We start from the raw sequence: 21329 nt of genomic DNA on the forward strand, positions 1-21329 counted from the left end.
AACTAGAGCTTGGGAGACTCAAGGAAGAAGAAGATGGAGAAAAAAGGCACATTATCGCCTTGAAGAGTGTTGTGAAAACTGCAGCAAAACCCAAGAAGACAAAATCTGCAAATGACTCAAATGATTACAATTCAGACAGTGAAGCATTGAGACTACTGGTATAGAGGCTCTCAAAATTTCTGAAATACAAGAACAAAATTGACAATAATTTTGCAGGAATTAAAAGATCCTCTAGGAAGCAAGAAAAACATGTTGTTTCAACCTACTATAAGTGTGGCAAAATGGGACACACCAAACCTGAATGCCCTATCCTCAAGCTAAAGTGGAAATTGGAAGAGAAAAATGAGGCAGATAAGCAAACCATCATCTATCATTTGCACCTACTATTCTGAACTTGGTCATGCATCAAATTCCTGTTATTTTAAAAATTTTGGGGTTCCTAAAGGAGAGTACAAATGGGTACCTAAAGGAATACCTCAAACCACTAACATGAAAGGATCCAAGTTCAATTAGGTACCTGCATCTTCTCTTTAATCTATGTTTTAGTTGTGTCTTGATGCAAGGAAAACAATGTAGCTTCTATATAATGGATGCTTAAGACACATGAAAGGAGATGTGAAGAAATTTTGCAAGATATCTTACAAAGCCAATTAATGGTCATGTTACAAGAGGTGATAATAACAAAGGTCAAATTTTAGGCATTGCCAAGGTGAAAAGTTCCTTTTCTATTGTGATCAAGAATAATTGTGGGTTGAAGTACTCCCATATTTTGAATTTCTTGCATGTTTGTTCACTAAAAAGGAAGTAAAATGTGCATTTTTCATATTTTTGCATAAATTAATCCATTAGAATAGCTTTAAATTGATTAAAATGGATTGTTGTTGTGATTGTGTGTTTTAAGGGCTTGATTAAAATTGTGTGCCTTGATTGCTACTAAATCACCTTCTATTAAGATGCATGTGTTGCTGTTATATTGTGTTTTGATAATGTGATTGAAATTGTGTACTTTTTTTGTTATTAAACCACCTTCTGCTGATTTGTATTATGTATTTTACTTGCTAGCTAATCCATTAGGTAACTCTCTAATTGATTATCATTTTCTTGTTATGGCTCATTTGCTTCTGTACACTACATAATTCATTAGATTAGTCATATGCTAGTATTGCAATCCTTAACTGGTTGTATGCACTCTAATCTAACCTGGTTTCATATTATGTTGTTGATTACACTTGTTGTGCTTTTAATAATGTCATAATCTATGTTGTTATTTTGTGATGTTCCATGCCTGTGCATGTTTGGTTATGTCACACCCCTATGCTATGTCACACCTTGTATCACTATTTTAGGCATAGTCCTGAACTTATCATTTGTATAGGTGTTGTATATCTAGGATTACATGTGAGCCAACTAAAATAGATCAGCTGTCAAACTTTTGAATATGTCAAATGTAGAACTCGTTAATGGATTAAATATTTAATTAATAGATTATCAGAAGACATTGCACTGATGTAGTGAAAATTCACCCACGATAATCAATTAGGTAAATTCCCTAATCCATTAATCTTAGCAGAACTCTGATTTAAAAACATATTTGATATCATTTTGAAAGTTGTGCATCATTGAATCATGAAGAGATTTTTCTGAGATTGAGATTTGCCGAGTTCTTGCGATTTCTTGACAGATCATTCAATTGGACATTCAAGAAGATTGATGGTGGATTCAATCTTGGATGGTCAATCTTGGCTTTAGGATTGAGTGTCACATATGCACATCCATTAGATGTATTCGTTCCTTGCTCTTTTTTAATTTGTATTTGTTTACTGTTGATTCGTTGTGTGAGTGAAGGTTTAGGTGCAATTGTGTGGAGGCATTGCATCTAAGAGGAGTTCTTGTTTTGTTGATCATGCTCTATAATCTTTAGGGTCTTGAATTATATAGATGATCTTTTAACTCTATTGATTTAGTGGACGACTGGATGTAGATTCATCTTGAATCGAACCAGTATAAAAATTGTTGTGTTCTTTTGTTTCTTTCATCTTCTATGCCTTCCTAATTGATTAAATAAGTCCATTAACTACAAATTTGGAAAACTGGTGATTGGGGCTTTAAAGATTAAAGATAGTATTCAAGATTCTTTCAAAAACAATGAAAAACCAAAATAACCAATTCATCCCTTCTTGGTTGAGTTATATTAGACATATTTGTTTTAACTATTACAACTAATAATACCAATAATAATAATAATAATAATAATAATAATAATAATAATAATAATACAAATAAGATTAAAAAATAATATTTGGATACGATTTTTTTTTGTTTTAAATTATAAAATTGACATAACAATCGGTTAGTGATGTGTAGAAAACAATATTGTTATATGATTAAAATTTACAATTTAATTTTTGAATTATATATTATATTAAAATGGAATTTGTATGTATAGTTAGTTGTTAAAAAGAAGGAAGGCATATTTTGCTAAAGGATCTCTTTCAAAATAAATATGATGTGTTGATGTTAAAGTTTTTAAATAGAAACGTACGTATATATAAACAAATAGTTTAAAACACAAAGAAATATCAATTGTCATATGAAATCAAAGAAAAAAAGAAGTTAAACATAAAATATTGTAAATAAAAGTAACCTGTATATATAAAAATAAAATACAACATATTATGAAATGTAATTCGTATTAAGAAAGTTAGAGTAACATGAGTTGAGTTTAAAATTTTTAAACATAAATAGATGCAAATATGTTATCAATGTAGACATCGACACTATGATAATTAATTATTTTTGAATACGTTAGATTTTTTCTTTGGATTATGTATTATTGGGTATTGGGCTCCCTTCCTATGTGGAGAAAAGGCTCAAAACTTGAGAAACCCATGTCTCACTTAACCAAGTGGAAAGTGGGCTATAAAATAAATAGAGAGGCAGAACAATAGAGTCAAAACACACTGAAAGCCCTAACACATAGAGTGAGAGGTAGAGGAAAAATTATGTTCACGTTTTTCACAGAGTTGTCACCATAAATTCAGCACTGCGGTTTCGTTCACCGTTGGATCAGGCCGAAATTTTTACAGCAGGTTCAGAACTCATTTCTTTTCATTCTGACCGGTCGGATCGTTGATACGAGGTCTGAGTTCGGAAATATTAATTTCGCGCTGCAGTAGTGATATTATAGGTTTTCCTCATTTTCTATTTTGAAATCTTTGTTGCTTTGTTATTTGGTTGGGTGTTGGCACTAATTTGTGCTATTGATTGAGACTCTTATGTACTCTTGTTGATCATAGTGGAGCTATTTATTTAGACTGGACGACTCGTGGTTTTTACCCTTGATTTGAGGGATTTTCCACGTTAAAAATCTTGGTGCCTTTATTTGTGCCTTTGGTGATTTATTATTGCTGCTCTTTGATTATTGCTCCTCATAGATTCTTGCAAGTTAGGGGAAATTATATCCGCTGCATTTTCTGGTATATTGTTTGTGTTGTTGTTTTCCCCATCAGAATGGCATCAGAGCTCTTGGTTGGGCTATATTTATTTGCTTGAATGATGAAGGAAAATGCAAAGATGGTTGCTTTGAATGGTACAAATTATCATTTGTGGAAGGGCAAGATGAAAGATTTATTATTTGTCAAGAAATTTCATCTTCCGGTCTTTACTACACAGAAGCCAGATTCTATGTTTGAAGAAGAATGGGACTTTGAGCACCAACATGTATGTGGTTTTATTCGGCAATATGTTGAAGATAATGTTTATAATCATATTGCTAATGAGGCACATGTCAGAGCTTTGTGGGAGAAGATTGAGTCTTTGTATGCTTCTAAGTCGGACAATAATAAATTATATTTGTTAAATTGCTTGATGAATTTGAGGTACAGGAAGAATTCTTCTATTTCTGATCACTTAAATGAGTTTCAAGGGCTCCTAGATCAATTGTCAGGAATAGGCATAAAGTTTGATGACGAAGTTATGGAATTATGGTTGCTTAATACTCTACCAGAGTCTTGGGAGGTATTTCGGGTTTCAATTATGAACTCTGCCTCGAAAGGTGTTGTTTCTTTTCAGATGGCAAAGAGCGGTGCTCTTAATGAAGAGATGAGAAGGAAGGCACATGGTTCTTCATCTCAGTCTGAGATGCTTGTTACAGAAGCTACGGGGAGAAGTCAGAAAAAGGAACATAAAACTGGTAGAGAGAAGAGTAGGAGCAAGTCCAAGTCAAGATACAAGAATTTAGAGTGCCATTTTTGTCATAAAACTGGGCACATTCAGAAATGTTGTTTTAAGTGGAAAAAGGAGAACAAAGACAAGAAGGGAAAGCAGAGAGAGAATGACCATGATGATGATCATGTCACTACTGCTACAGATGGTGATCTTGTTCTTCTTCGTGACTTTGAGTCCGTGAATCTTGTATCTGATGAGAGCATGTGGATTATTGATAGTGGTGCTACACTACATGTTACACCTAGGAAGGAGTTCTTCACATCTTACACTTCTTGTGATTTTGGAGTGTTGAAGATGGGTAATGATGGTGAGTCTAAAGTGATTGGTGTTGGTGATGTTTGCCTACAAACCAACATGGGAGTGCAGTTGTTGCTTAAAGGAGTCAAACATGCTCCGGATGTCCGTTTTAATTTAATCTCTGTGCAGTTGCTTGATGATTGTGGTTATGACAATCACTTTGGTTCTAGTAAATGGAAGCTCACTAAAGGTAACTTGGTTATAGCTAGAGGGGAGAAACAATCTAAATTGTACTGGACTAAAGCTTTAGTTAAAGACAATGTGAATGCTATGTATATGGAGGCATCTTTGTGGCACCGGAGCTCAAGACAATGAGCAACATGGTGATGTTGATGATCAATAAGTTGGAAGTGGAGTAGAGGTTCCAATTGATGATGCTCAAGAGGAACATGATGATGATGATGATCAACAGGTTGGAAGTGGAGTAGAGGTTCAAGAGGAACATGATAATGATGATCTTGGTGATGTACCTGAACCATCTCAAGTCTAACTTATAAGGTCTAATAGACAGAAACAACCTTCTACTAGGTATTCTTGTGATGAGTACATAACCTTCACTACCGGTGGAGAACCTGAGTGTTTTGAATAGCCTTTGGATAGTGAAGAGAAGAAATAGTGGATGGATACAATGCAAGATGAGATGAAATCTTTGCATGATAATCACACTTACGACTTGGTGAAATTGCATAAGGGCAAAAGGGCATTGGAAACTAGGTGGATTTTCAGGGTGAAACAAGATTCAAATTCTACGTTTCCAAGGTGCAAGGCCAGATTAGTGGTGAAAGGTTTCAGACAGAAAAAGGGTGTTGATTTCAATGAGATTTTCTCACCTGTGGTGAAAATGTCATCCATCAGAACTGTGCTAAGTTTAGCTGCTACTCTTGATTTGGAGGTTGAGCAGATGGATGTGAAGACAACTTTCCTTCATGGTAATTTGGAGGAAGAGATATACATGAAGCAACCTGATGGTTTTCTTATTAAAGGCAAGGAAAATTATGTGTGTAGGCTAAGGAAGAGTCTATACGATTTGAAGTAGGCTCCAAGGCAGTAGTATAAGAAGTTTGAGTCTTTTATGTGTGAGCAAGGTTACAAGAAGACTACTTCTGATCATTGTGTCTTTATTAAAAGTTTTTCTAATGATGACTTTATTATCCTGTTATTATATGTTCGTTGACATGCTTATTGTTGGAAAAGATATTTCCAGAATTGATAGGTTAAAGAAGACATTTGGTGAGTCTTTTGCCATGAAAGACTTCGGAGCTGCTAAAAGGATTCTTGGCATACATATCTCACGTGATAGGAGAGAAAAGAAGATTTATCTATCACAAGAGCAATACATTAGGAAGGTGTTATAGAGATTTCGGATGGAAAATGCTAAACATGTGAGTACTCCTCATGCTACTCATTTTAAACTGAGTGTTAAACAAAGTCCTTCAAATGATGTTGAGAAGACCAATATGAGTAGAGTTCCTTATGCATCCGCGGTGGGCAGTTTGATGTATGCGATGGTGTGTACTAGACCAGATATTACACATGTTGGTATAGTTAGTCGATTTTTGTCAAACCCAGGTAGAGAGCATTGGAATGCTGTGAAATGGATTTTGAGGTATCTTCATGGTACAGTTGATATTAAGCTTTGTTTTGGAGGTGATAAACCCACTTTGATGGGTTACACAGACTCAGATATGGCTGGGGACATTAATTCCAGAAAGTCCACTTCGGGCTATTTGATAAAGTTTGTAGGGGGAGTTATGGCTTGGCAAATCAAGACTACAGAGGTGTGTAGCGTTGTCTACTACAGAGGCAGAGTTCATTGCTATTACTGAAGCATGCAAAGAGTTGCTATGGTTGAAGAAATTCTTGCAGGAGCTTGGTTTTAGGCAAGATAACTATTCATTGTTCGTTGATAGCCAAAGTGTTATCCATATTGGTAAGAATCCAACTTTTTCATTCTAGATCCAAACATATTGATGTGAGGTATCATTGGATACGTGATGCTTTGGATGCTAAGTTGTTGGAGTTGGAAACGGTTCATACATATGATAATGGTGCTGATATGATGACTAAAGCATTGCCAAAAGGGAAGTTTGAAGTTTGTTGTGAGATCACTGGTTTGGTGGTTATCTCCACATAGTTGTGAGGGGGAGATTTGTTGGGTAGCCTTCAAATTTCCTGCAACGCCACTCCTTCGTCACAGCCTGCGAGTAAAACCTCGCCAAATACTCAAATCACTCCACACATGCCTGCATTGACATAGTCCCCTACTGCAGGGTAAGGAACTTAGCTTCGCGCTCATGTTTAGCGCTGTCAGGGAAGTACTTTTCCATAAACCTTTTCTTGAAGTTTTCCCAATTCTCCTCCTCCCTACGGGTCTACATTTGTTGTTGCATTCCCATCCACCAATACTCTGCATCTGTCACAAGCAAAAAGGTGGCAAAGGTAAGCTTTTGGGCCTCAGTGCACTCGATCACCCGGAAGATCCTCCATTGTCACTGGTCTGACTGGTGGAATCATCGCCCTCGGCTGCGCTGCAACAGGCTGCATCGCGTCCACCATCCTATGGATTGCGTTCGCCATTGCCAGTGCATGCCACATAATTCAGTTATTCACATTAACCAGCTCAGATTATAACCAAAATAGACAATCATTATCACTCAATATCATAACATAGATTCACACACAAACGCAGTAAGCTCACTCCCCAAGTTCCCCAAAATCTTAAAACATTTGCTCTGATACCAAATGTAACATCGTTACTGGAAATTACTTGATTAAAATGAATCAATAAAATAAATAAGAATAGATAAATTCAAATATTGTACTTTATTATTCCCAAAATACGGGAAAATTTAAAACATTATTAATCGTGCCATAATTTAAATAACGATAAATAGTAACTTTATTACAAGTTCCAAAATTCGACAAGACAATGAAAATCATAAGAAAATCCCTAGCTCAAAATCCCTAAGCTAGCCCTCTCTCCATCTCAGGTGTTAGCAGCATCACCTATATCATCAACTGCTCCCATGTAAAGAATTACACGATCATCGTTAAGCACAAACAGAAAGAGTGAGCTCAAAAGAATATAAGAAACATATCAATTAAATAATATAAATACACCCAATTATATTCTCATAGTTAAACCATGGTCACATCCTTAATACCCCCAAGGCTTTTAAACCTAAAATTTAACAACAAAGTTATCCATGGACTCAGAATTCATGATGCTCCCACAAACCTGCCCGCTCGTGGACCTGCCTCTACGAACCTCTCCGCTCGTAGTCCTACTCTACGGACCTACCCGCTCGTAGTCCAACACATGTGATCCACTAGCTACGTACCTCCCCGCACGCACCATCTCTCAATTGTGAGCATGAAACATACGAACCTACCTCGCTCGTATCCCCACAGGAGAGTAATTGAATATAAACCTCCCCGCTCATACCATCACATGTCAACCACCATCCATGAACCTACTCGCTCATGGCACAACATCTCTTGATCCACGTTCTCATCAATGCGTACAAATAATACATACCAACTGCACTAAACTCGCTTGGGCTAGAAGCTTTAGCTTAAGCGACCAGGCCTGTCTCGCTTAGGCTAAGCTTTCTCACCTGAGCGAGCGTGCTACCATGGCTTACTTGCGAAGTCTCGCTTAGGCGAGCTCATCTCGCTTGGGCGAGATCTCCCTATGCTTAACACCAACACTTTTCACCTAGGTGGCGAGACAACAGAACACACACTCATCAATCGCGATTTCTCACTTAGACAAGTACTTCTCGCTTGAGCAAGGTACTCTATCGCTCAAACCATGGGCTACTCGCCTGAGCGAGACCCTCGAGCTCAACCTCCAAACCTCTCGATTTCTCGCTTAGGCGAGATACTCTCGCCTGAGCGAGCTATCGAACAAAACCAGAATTTTAGTCTCTGCTATTTTTGCCTAGGCGAGCCTCACTCGCCTGAGCGAAAATATCAGACGTCTCCTCTGTTTACACACCAAAACACTAGAAAACCATACCCAAACCACAATTAATCATTCCAAACAACCTAAAAACCATGCACAATTCGTATGGACCTTATTTAGACCCAATTTAACCACAATTTTAAGTTTGGACATCACATAATCATAAACCCAAATAATACCTCTATCATACTCATCCAGGGTATAAAGTATTGTTCAATAACATCAAATTAACAATCTTTCCAATTCATAACACATAGGCACGGGAATTCATGGCAAGCAAGCATAAAATTTTGAGAATAGAACTCTAATCATGCACATAACCTAATACACGAAAATAGCTCCCCTTACCTGGAAATCTTTGCTTCAAATGGTTGCCTAACCTTGGCTTTGTGATATCTAAGAACCCTCCTTTGCTTTCCCAATCAAAATATAGCTTTGCTCTCAAATCCTAAATTCACCTTTCCACTCACAATTCGTGCTCCCTTCCCACTCTAGGTTTCAGACTTCAAAAACCCTCTTAATTGCCTAAATCTCCCCTTGTATGTGGCTCCTAATTGTGGTAAAAAGAAATAAAACGAAAAATAGCATTTTTAATGTCTATTATTACCTTTCATAGACCATTATGGTTGTTTTTCCCAAGTCCCTTGGCTGCCCAATGTCTCTAAGGTTTCTCCACCCTTTCACATTCAACTCACAATTACATTAGCAAAAATAAAGAAAACAATTTCATTCTCAGCAAGGTTTGATAACACAACCATGGTATCACAAGACAAGTGCACAACCAATTCAACCAAATCATGTTTATGACAATTTCTATAATTCTATAATTATGTTATCACTTAACATAATCATGCAAATCATTAAAATTAAAATAATTCAAACAACACACAAATAGCATACATAGGACTTAAACCCAAGTCCTCTCACACATTTAAGTACTCTCAACCATTTGAGCTAGTACTTTTCCACGTCACAACAATTAACATTAAATTTCATAAAGGCTTCTACTACCCGCATTTATTAAATAATTATTTATTTAATTATTTAAATTTCTCCGGTCTTACATTCCCCACACCTCAAAAGATTTTCGTCCTTTAAATTGTAAAGGTTCATCTTCAAGTTCTTCTTCTATGGAACCTTGGGATAGTCCTCTACCACATTGACATGGCATCGTCGAACATCACTTTTGGACAGCTAGGCGCTAGAAGTAAGTGGGTTCTAGGGGCTGAGCGTTGGGTGCCACTTTTCCAACGTCGGAGGCCACCTTGTTTTTTTGGTATGCGTCCTCTTGATAAAATTAACATTCTCGCTTTGTTAATCGTTAGATCGAGTTGAAATTTTGACAATTGATCCTACACACATGATTCTTCAGTTTAACTGGTGGGATCATTTTTTTGAAGTCTATGGTTAGATAAATAATTTTCACCATTTTGATATACTTTGTGTTTGTATATGTTTGAGATTGTAATTGAATGTAATGAATGAAGATTATGCAAGAATATGATGAAAGAGCTATGTATGATTATTTGGTATAAGGAACTTGGTGTTGAATCATGTTTTATGGAGAAGTGACGAGGTTATAGGTATAAAAGTGAATCAGTGGAATGAAATGGTTAAGGTTGAATTACATGCTTCTTTTGAGTCTTGGCTTATAAGGAAGAAGTGCAGTCCTCACTAGTAGATTGTTATGCATTGGCTAGGGATATCTACTGGTCAGAATCTATCGTATACTCCACTAGGTTTACAAACTCATATAGAGTGTCAAATCCCTAATCAGACGATGTCATAAGTAACTTACCCTGTCCATAAAAAATTGATTCATATTAGTATAACCAAGTGGAGCAAGGGCCTTTACCGTAATCCACTTTTTATATAAGTGCACAACTTCTTATATCTGAGTCAATGCATAGATATGGATAATTGAGTCTAAAGAGGCTATAATTATACGTTTAATATTTTTATGAATGTTTGAAATATATTATTTTATGAACTAAAATTTTCAGTTATTTATTTTTAATTAACACTAACCATATTGTCGTAAAAAAGTTCATTTTACATTTAATTTCACATTATACCTTTGGTTTTAAAAATACTATTTAAGACTAAAAAAATATTTTATCCTAATCAGTCACAATTAAAACTTGGTTTTGAAAAAGCACATAATACATTACTTTTTCTTTTATATTCATAAAAGATAATATGCAAAAGACTTATGAGATAAAAAATAATGTTATTTATTAAACTAATATTTCACTATCAAGTCAGAAAAAAAAGTTATCTTTTTTCTTCAAGAATAAAAGAAAATAAATGAAAAATTAAAGCAAGATAATGGGAGAGAAAATAAAAATGTTTTAATAATTATTTTATTTTTATTATACTTGATTTAATATTTTATTATTTATTAATATTAAAGGTTATATTTCATAAAAAAAAGTAAAAATTATGAATTAAATTTCATTAATTTTAACATTTTTTATATATCTTCCATTTAATTTAAAAAATTCCAGGAACCATTTATAATTTTGTCCTCGATATATCTTTTTAATATTGACGTGTTTCTTTATTATTATTTTTTATTAATACACGAATATTTATTACCCATTGTAAGTACAAATATATTAGACCATCAAAATCCCACTAAAGATGGGCATGTTTAGCCTAAAAAACGTTTTAAGGACGAGCAACTTATTTGAATATATTACTTTTAAAACATCGATAAATTATATAATTAAAAATCGACCTATTTAAATCTATTATTAAATTTTTTATTTATAAATCTTAGAATTAAAAGTGAAAATACACTTAAATAATGAAAACATGCAATTGAGTCTTAATAATGTATAGATCTACATAATTGAGTCTAGAGAGTCTGTAAATGTACGTTTGGTATATTTTTGAATGTTTGAAATATGCTATTTTATGATGTTATAAGTTTAACTGTTATATGATTATTTAATTTATAAACTAGTTTACCCTCTTTTGTTTCTTGTTTGTATGTGTTGTGTTTTTCTTTTGCAATGATCACCTTATTGGTGTGAGAAGATGGAGATACAGGTGTAGAGGCACCTCTTGATGTTAAAGACTTAGTTTTCTGGACGATGAGTGACTTTAGATCATGTTATGTATAGTGTTGTGATAGGATACTAGTATAATAGCTTGAGAATGTATAATATTACTATAGTCTTATCTTGTAAGATTGTACTAATTTATGATATACATTGGTTTATCTATCTTCTTAATATACTTAATCAAATGTTTTATTTAGTAGTATTAAACTATTAAAATGGGATGTTACATAAATGGACAATTATATGTAATTGTTTCTAAATTAAAAAAAAATACTTAGTTTTACATATAGGTTTTTTTTTTATTCGGGTGCCAATCCAAATTATTTTATTAGTCTTTCAAAGTTTGATCAAAATATTTAGTTGAATTTGTTTTAAGTGGAGTTGGGGTTGATGTAGTAAAATTAAACTCATCCTTAAATGAGATGATTCTAAACTATAAATGACAAGAATAAATTATGATTCTTTATTAATATATCAAAGATACAAATTATTGCAAATAACAGTCATAAACACGTACTTACATATATACATACTCCGATAACTCTCAAATGGAAAGAAATCATAACTCTTAAATCAAATTGAATTACTCAGCGATTTTTTTTATCTATATATAAATCCTTCACTTCCAGAGCTTTTACACATTTAATCTTTGTTGCATTCCAAAAACAAGAAACATTATAGAGAAAGTAATAGTCATGTCTAAGTTTGTGTGTGCATTTCTTCTCATCTTTGTCATGGCTTTTGTAACTCAACTTGTTTATGTGAGTCTCTTCTCTCCTACACATTTTCCTTACATCTTTACTATTCGTAGTTTCAATTGCATTCTTCAATTCTAATTCTTTTTTTCTTTTGCATGTTTAGGGTGGTGGTGAAGGATCTCTTACAGTTCAAGGTATTAATTTTAGTTCAGTCTTTGAAAAATATTTGGCTAAATTAAATTTTAAGTTTTTCTATAAAATTTGAATAATTTTAATGGTGTTTGTTAAACATTTGTATTTTGTATTGTTTTTTTTTTTAATTTAAATTCATGTATATTGTCCTAATTGGTTACATGTTTTATTTCAGAGTGTCCTAGAGCATGTGACTATCGTTGTTCAAAGGCTAATGCTAGGCAAGCATGTTTGTTCTACTGTAACTTGTGTTGTGACAAGTGTTTATGTGTTCCATCAGGAACATTTGGTAATAAGGAAGAATGTCCATGTTATAACGACTGGAAAAATAAGGAAGGAAAACCTAAGTGTCCTTGATTTATCTTCAATTTTTTTCTTATCAACTTTAATTCTATACTTTAATTTTCTTGATATATATGGTATTGTACCTCAATAATTAAATAAATGTTTGTGCTTCTTTTACTTTTCATACATCTTTTCTTCATAATGTTCTATAATCTTTTATATTTATATTAGTTTATACATGTCAATATTACTTTACATAAATTATGTAAATGGTGCTAAATTTAATTATGTATTTTAAATTATTTTTAAAATGTATTTTCATATGACATATTTTCAATGAAACTAAAATTAATTAATTAATATGTTATGTAATTCTTGTAAAATTTAAACGCCAGTGTTAAGATAATAATTGATTGATAATGTAAAGCACTAAATGATTATTAATGGAAAATTATTTAATACTTTCTTCCCTTTTTAATAGTCCGATTTTCAAGTTTAATAAAATATCGATTTTTTTTCAATTATAGTTACTCTTCATTTCATTTTTAATTATATTTCATATTATACTTACTATTATATGAAAATAAAAAAGAGTGAAAGTAAAGAATTATAGGTATTTTCATAAAATGAAGCAACTTCTTAGATTTCATAAAATATTTTAATAGCTATTAGGGTTTCAATATGGTGATGGTAAATAAATTTGTTCATGCTGTTCAAATTTATTATGATTTTGACGGAAAGTTCGTTAACTATGTGAGAATAAGAGCAAATGATATTTGCTATTGGGTATGAAAATATAAATAAAGACGAATATATATATATATATATATATATATATATATATATATATATATATATATATATATATATCACTACACCATTTATTGTTTTTAGTAACATTTTTCATATAATAGATAAATTTCTTCCTACTATTGTAACATTTTTCATATAAATGTTACTAAATGTTAAAATTAACTTTTTTTTTTCATTTTTTTTTGTTACTTGTTTAATTTATTTTTCCTTTGTAGTCTCATTTCATTACGAAATTTTCTTTTCCTTCCCTTTGTCCAAAAGACCTTAATAGCTCTTTCTCCCACCCTCATTCCAAAAGGGTTTGATCTCCTCAACCGAAGTTAGATTCTAAAATACGCGATCGATCGGGTGTTGTTCTTCCACAACTACGTTATTCCTAAATCCTAATTTCAATTTTACAAAAAATTTCTTCCCTCCAGCGTCGCGTTGAAGTGAGAGCGAAGACCATCCTCTCTGTCTTCGAGGATAATTTTGCTCTTTTTTATTCCACTCTATTAGTTGGAAACTGACAAAACACAAGTGTTATAAATTTCAGTTAAGGAGAAAACTAAGTTAAAAAAATAACAATAATATATATCTAACACTATTTTTATGGTAAGGTAACAGGGTAGAAGGATAGTCAAACTTCACTTTTTTATGACTTTTTTATGCTTTCGATGCAATTATTAGTTGTGTGAATGTAGGTATAATATGACAGAACAAGGGCACATTTGGACAAAGTTTTCATTCTTTGACTAAGTCAAGATCAACAGCAAAAATGAGGGGTGAGATTGTCTTTGGTGGTCTTGCTTGGTCCAAAAGAGGGGTTAGTTTCCCATATAAAACAAGTTCTTATTTGTCTTCTTATATTTTGTGTTATCTATAAACTTGCATATGATTTAGTTTTCTGTAAAATTTAACTCACTGTAGTATATATGTTGTAGTGATGATTAGTGATTCATTGAACCACAACTCAATTGTTAATGGTGCACGAGGATCAAGAGCAACTATTTGTGTTTTTGCAATGCCTATTTTGCAGGTTAGGCTTCCTCCTGCAAAAAACAGAATAAGGAAAAAGCAATGCTGGATAATTCCCCCCATTTATTTATGAAGAACCTATCATACATATAGTGCTCTCCATATTCTTCCATAACAGAGAAAGATATCTATGAAAGATTCTAACAACCTGAGAAAATACTAGTTTGCCCTTAGATTCAAAATATTTACTTCCTTCTGCCTTTAACACTGCAGTCATAGTCATTTAGGTGTTTAGGTTTGGTGTTGTTACGTTTGGGCCTGCTCCCTGCTATTGGGCTGCTCACTTTGGTTGCTGCACTGTCATAATCTTCTGCTGTCATTTTCTGGGCCATGACATCCCCTTCTCCATCAACAAACACCTTGTCCTCAAGGTGCAGTGTTGGATAGTCTTTTAACAGTGTGTCCAGGTTCTCCCAAGTTGCATCTTCGGGGTATAGTCCTTGCCATTGAACAAGTGCTTCTGCTGCACCAGAATCTGCAGAAGTACGCCAATCAAGTACTGCTAAAGGTTGCAACTTTGGCTGATTATTGAAAGCTGTTGGTGGCAGTTCCAATTTAGGTGTCTCAGCTTGGTTGTTGAATGGTTTCAACTTCGAAGCATGGAAAACTGGATGAATTTGAGCTCCTAGAGGTAAATCTAGTTCAAAAGCCACTTCTCCAATTTGTCTGACGATGCGGAAAGGCCCATAAAATCTTTGGGACAACTTTGATATTCTAGTGTTGCGTGCAGTCACTTGCCTATACGGTCGCAGCTTGACTAGAACTTGATCGCCTATTTTGAAGGGATGAGGCATTCTTCTTTTATCAGCATAATACTTCATAACAGATTGTGCTTTGAGCAACTTAGAGCGCAGCTTATCCAATATTTCTTGGCGTTTTGTCAAATCTGCATTCACAGCTTCATTGCGACTAACTCCTGTGACATATTGAGGTAGCGAAGGTGGTGGCTGGCTGTACACAACCTCATAAGGAGTCACCCTAGTAGAAGAATGTTTGGCTGAATTATAGTGCCATTCTGCCCAGTGTAAATATTTCCCCCACAACTTTGTTTCAGCATGGACAAAAGCTCTTAAGTATTGCTCCAACATCTTGTTAACTGCCTCCGTTTGTCCGTCACTTTGTGGATGATAAGCGGAAGACATTCTCAGTTTTGTTCCACTCATTTGGAAGAGTTCTTTCCAAAAATTACTCATAAAGATGGGATCCCTGTCAGAAATTATGCTTTTAGGCATGCCATGTAGCTTGCACACCATAGAAGCAAATAATTCAGCAACCTTAACAGCAGAAAAATTTGTTGGAAGCATGCCAAAATGTGCTGCTTTTGAGAACCTGTCAACAACCACCAAAATCATTGTATACGTTTGGAAAGAAGGGAGCCCTATGACAAAATCAAGGGATATATCCTCCCAAACGGCAGTAGGAGGAGAAATAGGTTGTAGTAATCCATACGGCAGTTGTGTGGGTGACTTGATTTGCTGGCACACGACACACCCCTTAACGAATTCAGTCACGTCTTTCTTCATTCCTTTCCAAAAAAAATTATCACTTAGGCGCCCATAAGTTCTATGTATTCCAGCATGACCAGCAATTGGTGTGGCATGGAATTCCTCCAAAAGAACTTGTTTAAGAGGGGATTGGTCAGAAATATAAATCTTGTCGTGATAGAGTAGGATTCCTTTAACAATTTTAAATCCTGGATGCTCCTCTGGCCAGCAAAGCACACTTTGGTACAATTGTTTAAGAGTTGAATCTGAATTGTAAGCCTCTTGTAATTTTGCAACCAATTCACATTGTGGTACTGTCAATCCCATCATCTGTGGTGAACTTTCATTGACCCTACTCAAGGCGTCGGCTACCCTATTAGCTGCCCCGGGTTTATACACAATTTCATAAGTGTAGCCGAGTAACTTTGACAAGTAATATTGTTGTTCAGGCATTTGCACCACTTGGGTCATCAATTCTCGAAGGCTCCTCTGATCTGTATGAATTATGAATTTTCTGCCCAAGAGGTAAGTGCGCCACCTTTTTACCGCAGCAGTGATTGCATGTAATTCTCTCACATAAGTCGAAGATGAGATAAGCTTTGAGCAAAATTTTTTACTAAAATAACAAATTGGATGGTTATTCTGCATCAAGACAGCTCCCATTCCTTGACCCGACGCATCCGTTTCTATTACGAAATCCTTCTGAAAGTCAGGCAATGTTAACACTGGAGTACGACTCATAGCTTTCTTTAATTTATCAAAAGCTTGTTGTGCTTCTTCAGACCAAATAAAAGAATCTTTCTTGAGCAAGTTGGTGAGAGGAGCAGCTATTGAAGCATAGTGCTGAACAAACTTTCTATAAAAACCAGTCAGTCCCAAAAACCCACGCAACTGTTTAATAGTGGTAGGTGTTGGCCAAGCAAGCATTGCACGAATTTTTTCTGGATCTGGACCAACGCCCTCCCTGGATATTATATGGCCCAAATATTCTATTGATTCCTGGGCAAAGAAGCATTTGTTTCGCTTGAGAAAAAATTGGTTAGTCAAGAGACATTGAAAAACAATATCCAGGTGAGAAATATGATCTTCTAATGACTTACTATATACTAGTATGTCATCAAAGAAGACTATCACAAACTTACGCAAATAAGACTGAAACAGTATGTTCATAGTCGACTGGAACGAAGCAGGTGCATTACACAGCCCGAAGGGCATTACTAAAAATTCATAGTGTCCCTCGTGCGTGCGAAAGGCAGTTTTTGAAATGTCACCTACGTTCAATCGGATCTGGTGGTACCCAGAGCGTAAGTCTAGCTTTGAAAACCACTGTGACCCATAGAGCTCATCTAGCAGTTCCTCAATGGAGGGAATAGGGAATCGATCTTTTACTGTAATTCCGTTGAGAGCTCTATAATCAACACAGAACCTCTATGATCCATCTTTCTTTCGCACTAGCAAGACCGGGGAGGAGAACGCACTATTACTGCGCTGTATAATTCCTTCAGCCATCATCTCTTTGATCTGACGTTCAATCTCCTGTTTTTGAAAGTATGGATATTTGTAGGGTCTGACATTCACCGGATTTGACCCTTCAATAGGGGAATGTGGTGATCGGTTGCTCGAACAGGAGGAAGGCCTCGTGGTTCCTCAAACAATTGGGAATATCTGTTCAACATTTTCTCAATTTCTGGTACAGTAGAAGGTTTAGGAAGCCCCTCTGATTGGGAGAGCAATTTTAATTGAAAATATTCTGCTATGCCATCAGTAGAGATCATCCTCTTGATTTGATGTATAGTTGCTTCTTGTGGCGCTGTCCGGTGTTGGCCTTTTAGTTCCACCACTTTCCCTTCTTTGATGAACTTCATAGTTAGGTGTTCATAATCAGTCAAGACTGGCCCCAATGTCGTGAGCCATTGTACCCCTAATACGATCTCAGCTCCACTTAAGGGTAACACAAACAAATCAACCAAAAATTGGTGAGGGCCCAATTGTAATGATACCTGTTTACAAACGGTTGAACATGATAGCTCCTCTCCATTTCCTACCAAGACGTGAAATCCTTGAGCTGGAGTCACTTGGAGGCCCAAAAATTTTGCTATGCGAGCTTGGATGAAGTTATGCGTGCTTCCACTATCCACCAGTACTGCAACTGGGGACGCATTAACGTGGCCCAACACTTTGAGAGTTTGGGGAATTGAGTGGCCCATCAATGCATGTAAACTGATTTGGGCCGCTGTTGTATCCGGAGGTTCGGGTGGGTTATTAGGGGTCGGGTCATCTATATGGAGGAGACTTAAGTCAAGCTCATCCATTGCCGGGTCGTCCGGTTCAGCAATCAACAACATGAATTCCCGCTTGCATTTGTGACCAGGTCGATACCGCTCATCGCAATAATAACATAGGTTCTTCTCACGACGACTTTGGAGCTCCGCAGGAGAGAGTCGTTTGACGGCAACTAAATTAGGGTTCGATTTGGGTTTGATGGGTAAAGAGTTTACGCTCTGGGTGGTGTAAGAGAATGGGTTAGTGTTGGTTGTGGGTTTCGTGGTGGAGGCGGAAGGTCGAGAATAACGGTTTGTGGGTGAAGCTTCGATGAACTTTTCTTCTTGCAATTTTGCCAGACTTATGGCCTGAGACAGTGAAATCGGTTGGAAGGCTTGCACCTCTCGTCGGATTTCAGGTTTAAGTCCCGACACAAAACAACTGAGAAAAACGGAGGGGGCAACCCCACGATCCGGTTTGCTAGAGATTCAAACTGATTTTGATATTCACGGACAGTAGAAGTTTGGCAAAGCTTGAACAAGGCTCCCCTTGGGTCTTCGTAATGTGACGGTGCAAATCGAACCTCCAAAGCATGAAGAAAATTCTGCCAAGTTGAGATGAGTTTGTTATCATGCATCCACTGGAACCAAGAAAGGACTTCTCCTTCCATGGAAAAAGCAACCATTTGAAGTCTTTGATCTTCTGGAGTCCTATGATAGTCAAAAAACTGTTTGATTTTGAAGATCCAAGCTAATGGTTCAGAGCCATCAAATCGGGGCATATCTAATTTCAGAGAGGTTCGAGTAAAGGGTTGAAGGGTAGAGTCATTTGTTGCGGAATCTCCAGATGCGTTTCGAATCGCAACTTGTGCTTCCAAATTGGCCATACGAATACTCATTGCTTCCTGAAATGCTTTCTGGCTCTCAAGCAGTTGAAGAATGGCATCCATTTTTTCCTCGCTCTTTGATGGTGCCATGAGCTCTCAATGAAAGCACCATTTGTAATGAGCATAAGTCATTTGGGAGAACCACACCCCAAAAGCTAGCTATTAGAGTGGGAGAGCCCAAGTCCTTATAAGGCCTCCTCTTTGAGGTGACCTCCCCGATGTGGGACTCATTACATTACCACCCCCTTCGAAAGGGGACGTCCCGACGGCTCTCACCACCACGACGGGCATCTAGCCCCGGCGGGTCTATCCCCGGCGGGTCTATCCCCGGCGGGTCTACAACCACCGGTTGGCCGACTCTCAATGAAAGCACCAAATGCAATGCCTATTTTGCAGGTTAGGCTTCCTCCTGCAGAAAACAGAATAAGGAAAAAGCAATGCTGGATAATTCCCCCCATTTATTTATGAAGAACCTATCATACATATAGTGCTCTCCATATTCTTCCATAACAGAGAAATATATCTATGAAAGATTCTAACAACCTGAGAAAATACTAGTTTGCCCTTAGATTCAAAATATTTACTTCCTTCTGCCTTTAACACTGTAGTCATAGTCATTTAGGTGTTTAGGTTTGGTGTTGTTACGTTTGGGCCTGCTCCCTGCTATTGGGCTGCTCACTTTGGTTGCTGCACTGTCATAATCTTCTGCTGTCATTTTCTGGGCCATGACAGTTTTTCAACACAATGGTGAGTACAATTCTTTGTTGTATACTAAAATAAGTTGAGTTAGTAGTCCTGGAGTCCCTGGCTTTTAAATTTCACACACTGTACAAAAGGAAAAAACTTTATTTTAAGTTGTGGTTTGGGATTCATCCTAAATATGTATAGGATAGTTAAATTTTAGTGACCTCATTTATGCTAACATATCTGAACAGAAAGGGGAACTTAACTAGCTTAAGATTAAATATGTTTATATGTAGTTTGAGCACTTGGTTAACTGCTAAGTTATATTTTGGTTTCTCTCTGTTTGTGTTAATATGGTGTGCTCTCTATTTGCATGATATTATGAATGGATTCATAATATGAATGGATTCCTATTTCTTAAGAAATTGACAAGTAGAAAACCTAGGCTTTTCTTATTGTTTAGAAATTTTTTCTCTTTTGAGTGCATATACAGAAACCTCAGCATAAGAGATGTATTGAAATTCAAGGTTCAGTAACTTTCAACTGTGGAGCACAATATGGTGGTGGGATGGTAACATAATAAAGGTTGTTGTTGAGTTTGGTACTGTAAGGTAGGAACTAGAGGTGTCAATTTGGCCCCTAGCCCATGGGCCAGCCCTGTCCCACTCTTCATAAAGCCCCATTTTAGGGGGCTCCCAAATGAGGGGGCCAAAAAAAAGCCCTAGCCCCCTCTCTAGTGGGTTAGGGCTAGGGCTAAGGTGGGTCAACCCCCAAATAATACTACATTAAGAAAGAGTCAAAGATCAAGTCAAGCGACCCAGACGGACTCCACGATCCGGACGGGCTCGACGACTCGGACAAGCCCAATGATCAGGACGGGCCCAATGACAAGGATGGGCCCGACGACCAAGATGGGCCCGACAACCCGGACGGGCCCGACGAGCTAGATGGGACTGACGATCCGGACGGGCCCAACCACCCGGACAGGCCCAACTATCCTAACGGGCCCGAAGACCCGAACGAGCCCAATGATCCAGACAGGCCCAACAACTCGAACGGGCCCGATGACGTGGATGGGCCCGACGACGTGGATGGGCCCGATGACCCGGATGGGCTCGATGACCCGGATGGGTCCGACGACCCTAACGGGCCTGACGACTTGAACGAGCCCGATCATTCAAATAGGCCCAACGACCCGAACGGGCCCGCAACCCGAATGGGCCCAACGATCCAAACGGGCCTGACAACCCGGACGAGCCCGACGAGCCATATGGGACCAACGACCCAAACGGGCCCTACGACCTAGACGACCCCAACCACCCGGCCGGGCCCGAAGACCCGCACGGACCCAACGACTCGAACGGGCCCAATAATCCAAATAGGCCCAACGACCCAAACGGGCCCGCAATCCGGATGGGCCCGACAACCCAAACAGGCCCAACGATCCTA

At 36.7% G+C, this 21329-nt stretch overlaps 1 protein-coding gene across 1 annotated transcript; it reads left to right on the top strand.

Moving 5' to 3' along the window:
* The first annotated feature begins 12254 nt into the window (after positions 1-12254).
* Positions 12255-12806, top strand: LOC114165752 (gibberellin-regulated protein 12-like). Its single transcript, XM_028050322.1, has 3 exons — positions 12255-12320; positions 12421-12451; positions 12625-12806. Exons 1-3 carry the CDS (start codon positions 12255-12257, stop codon positions 12804-12806), a joined length of 279 nt encoding a protein of 92 aa, XP_027906123.1.
* Positions 12807-21329: the final 8523 nt, after the last annotated feature.

This window comes from Vigna unguiculata, chromosome 10 (genome assembly GCF_004118075.2).
Source record: "Vigna unguiculata cultivar IT97K-499-35 chromosome 10, ASM411807v1, whole genome shotgun sequence".
Lineage (NCBI taxonomy): Eukaryota > Viridiplantae > Streptophyta > Magnoliopsida > Fabales > Fabaceae > Vigna > Vigna unguiculata.

What these genes read in the sequence shown, in the direction of transcription:
- LOC114165752 (XM_028050322.1), top strand. Translation starts at nt 12,255, where the DNA reads ATGTCTAAGTTTGTGTGTGCATTTCTTCTCATCTTTGTCATGGCTTTT. An exon ending in TTGTAACTCAACTTGTTTAT is followed by an intron (nt 12,321 to 12,420) that starts GTGAGTCTCTTC and finishes TTGCATGTTTAG; the next exon opens with GGTGGTGGTGAAGGATCTCT. An exon ending in AGGATCTCTTACAGTTCAAG is followed by an intron (nt 12,452 to 12,624) that starts GTATTAATTTTA and finishes GTTTTATTTCAG; the next exon opens with AGTGTCCTAGAGCATGTGAC.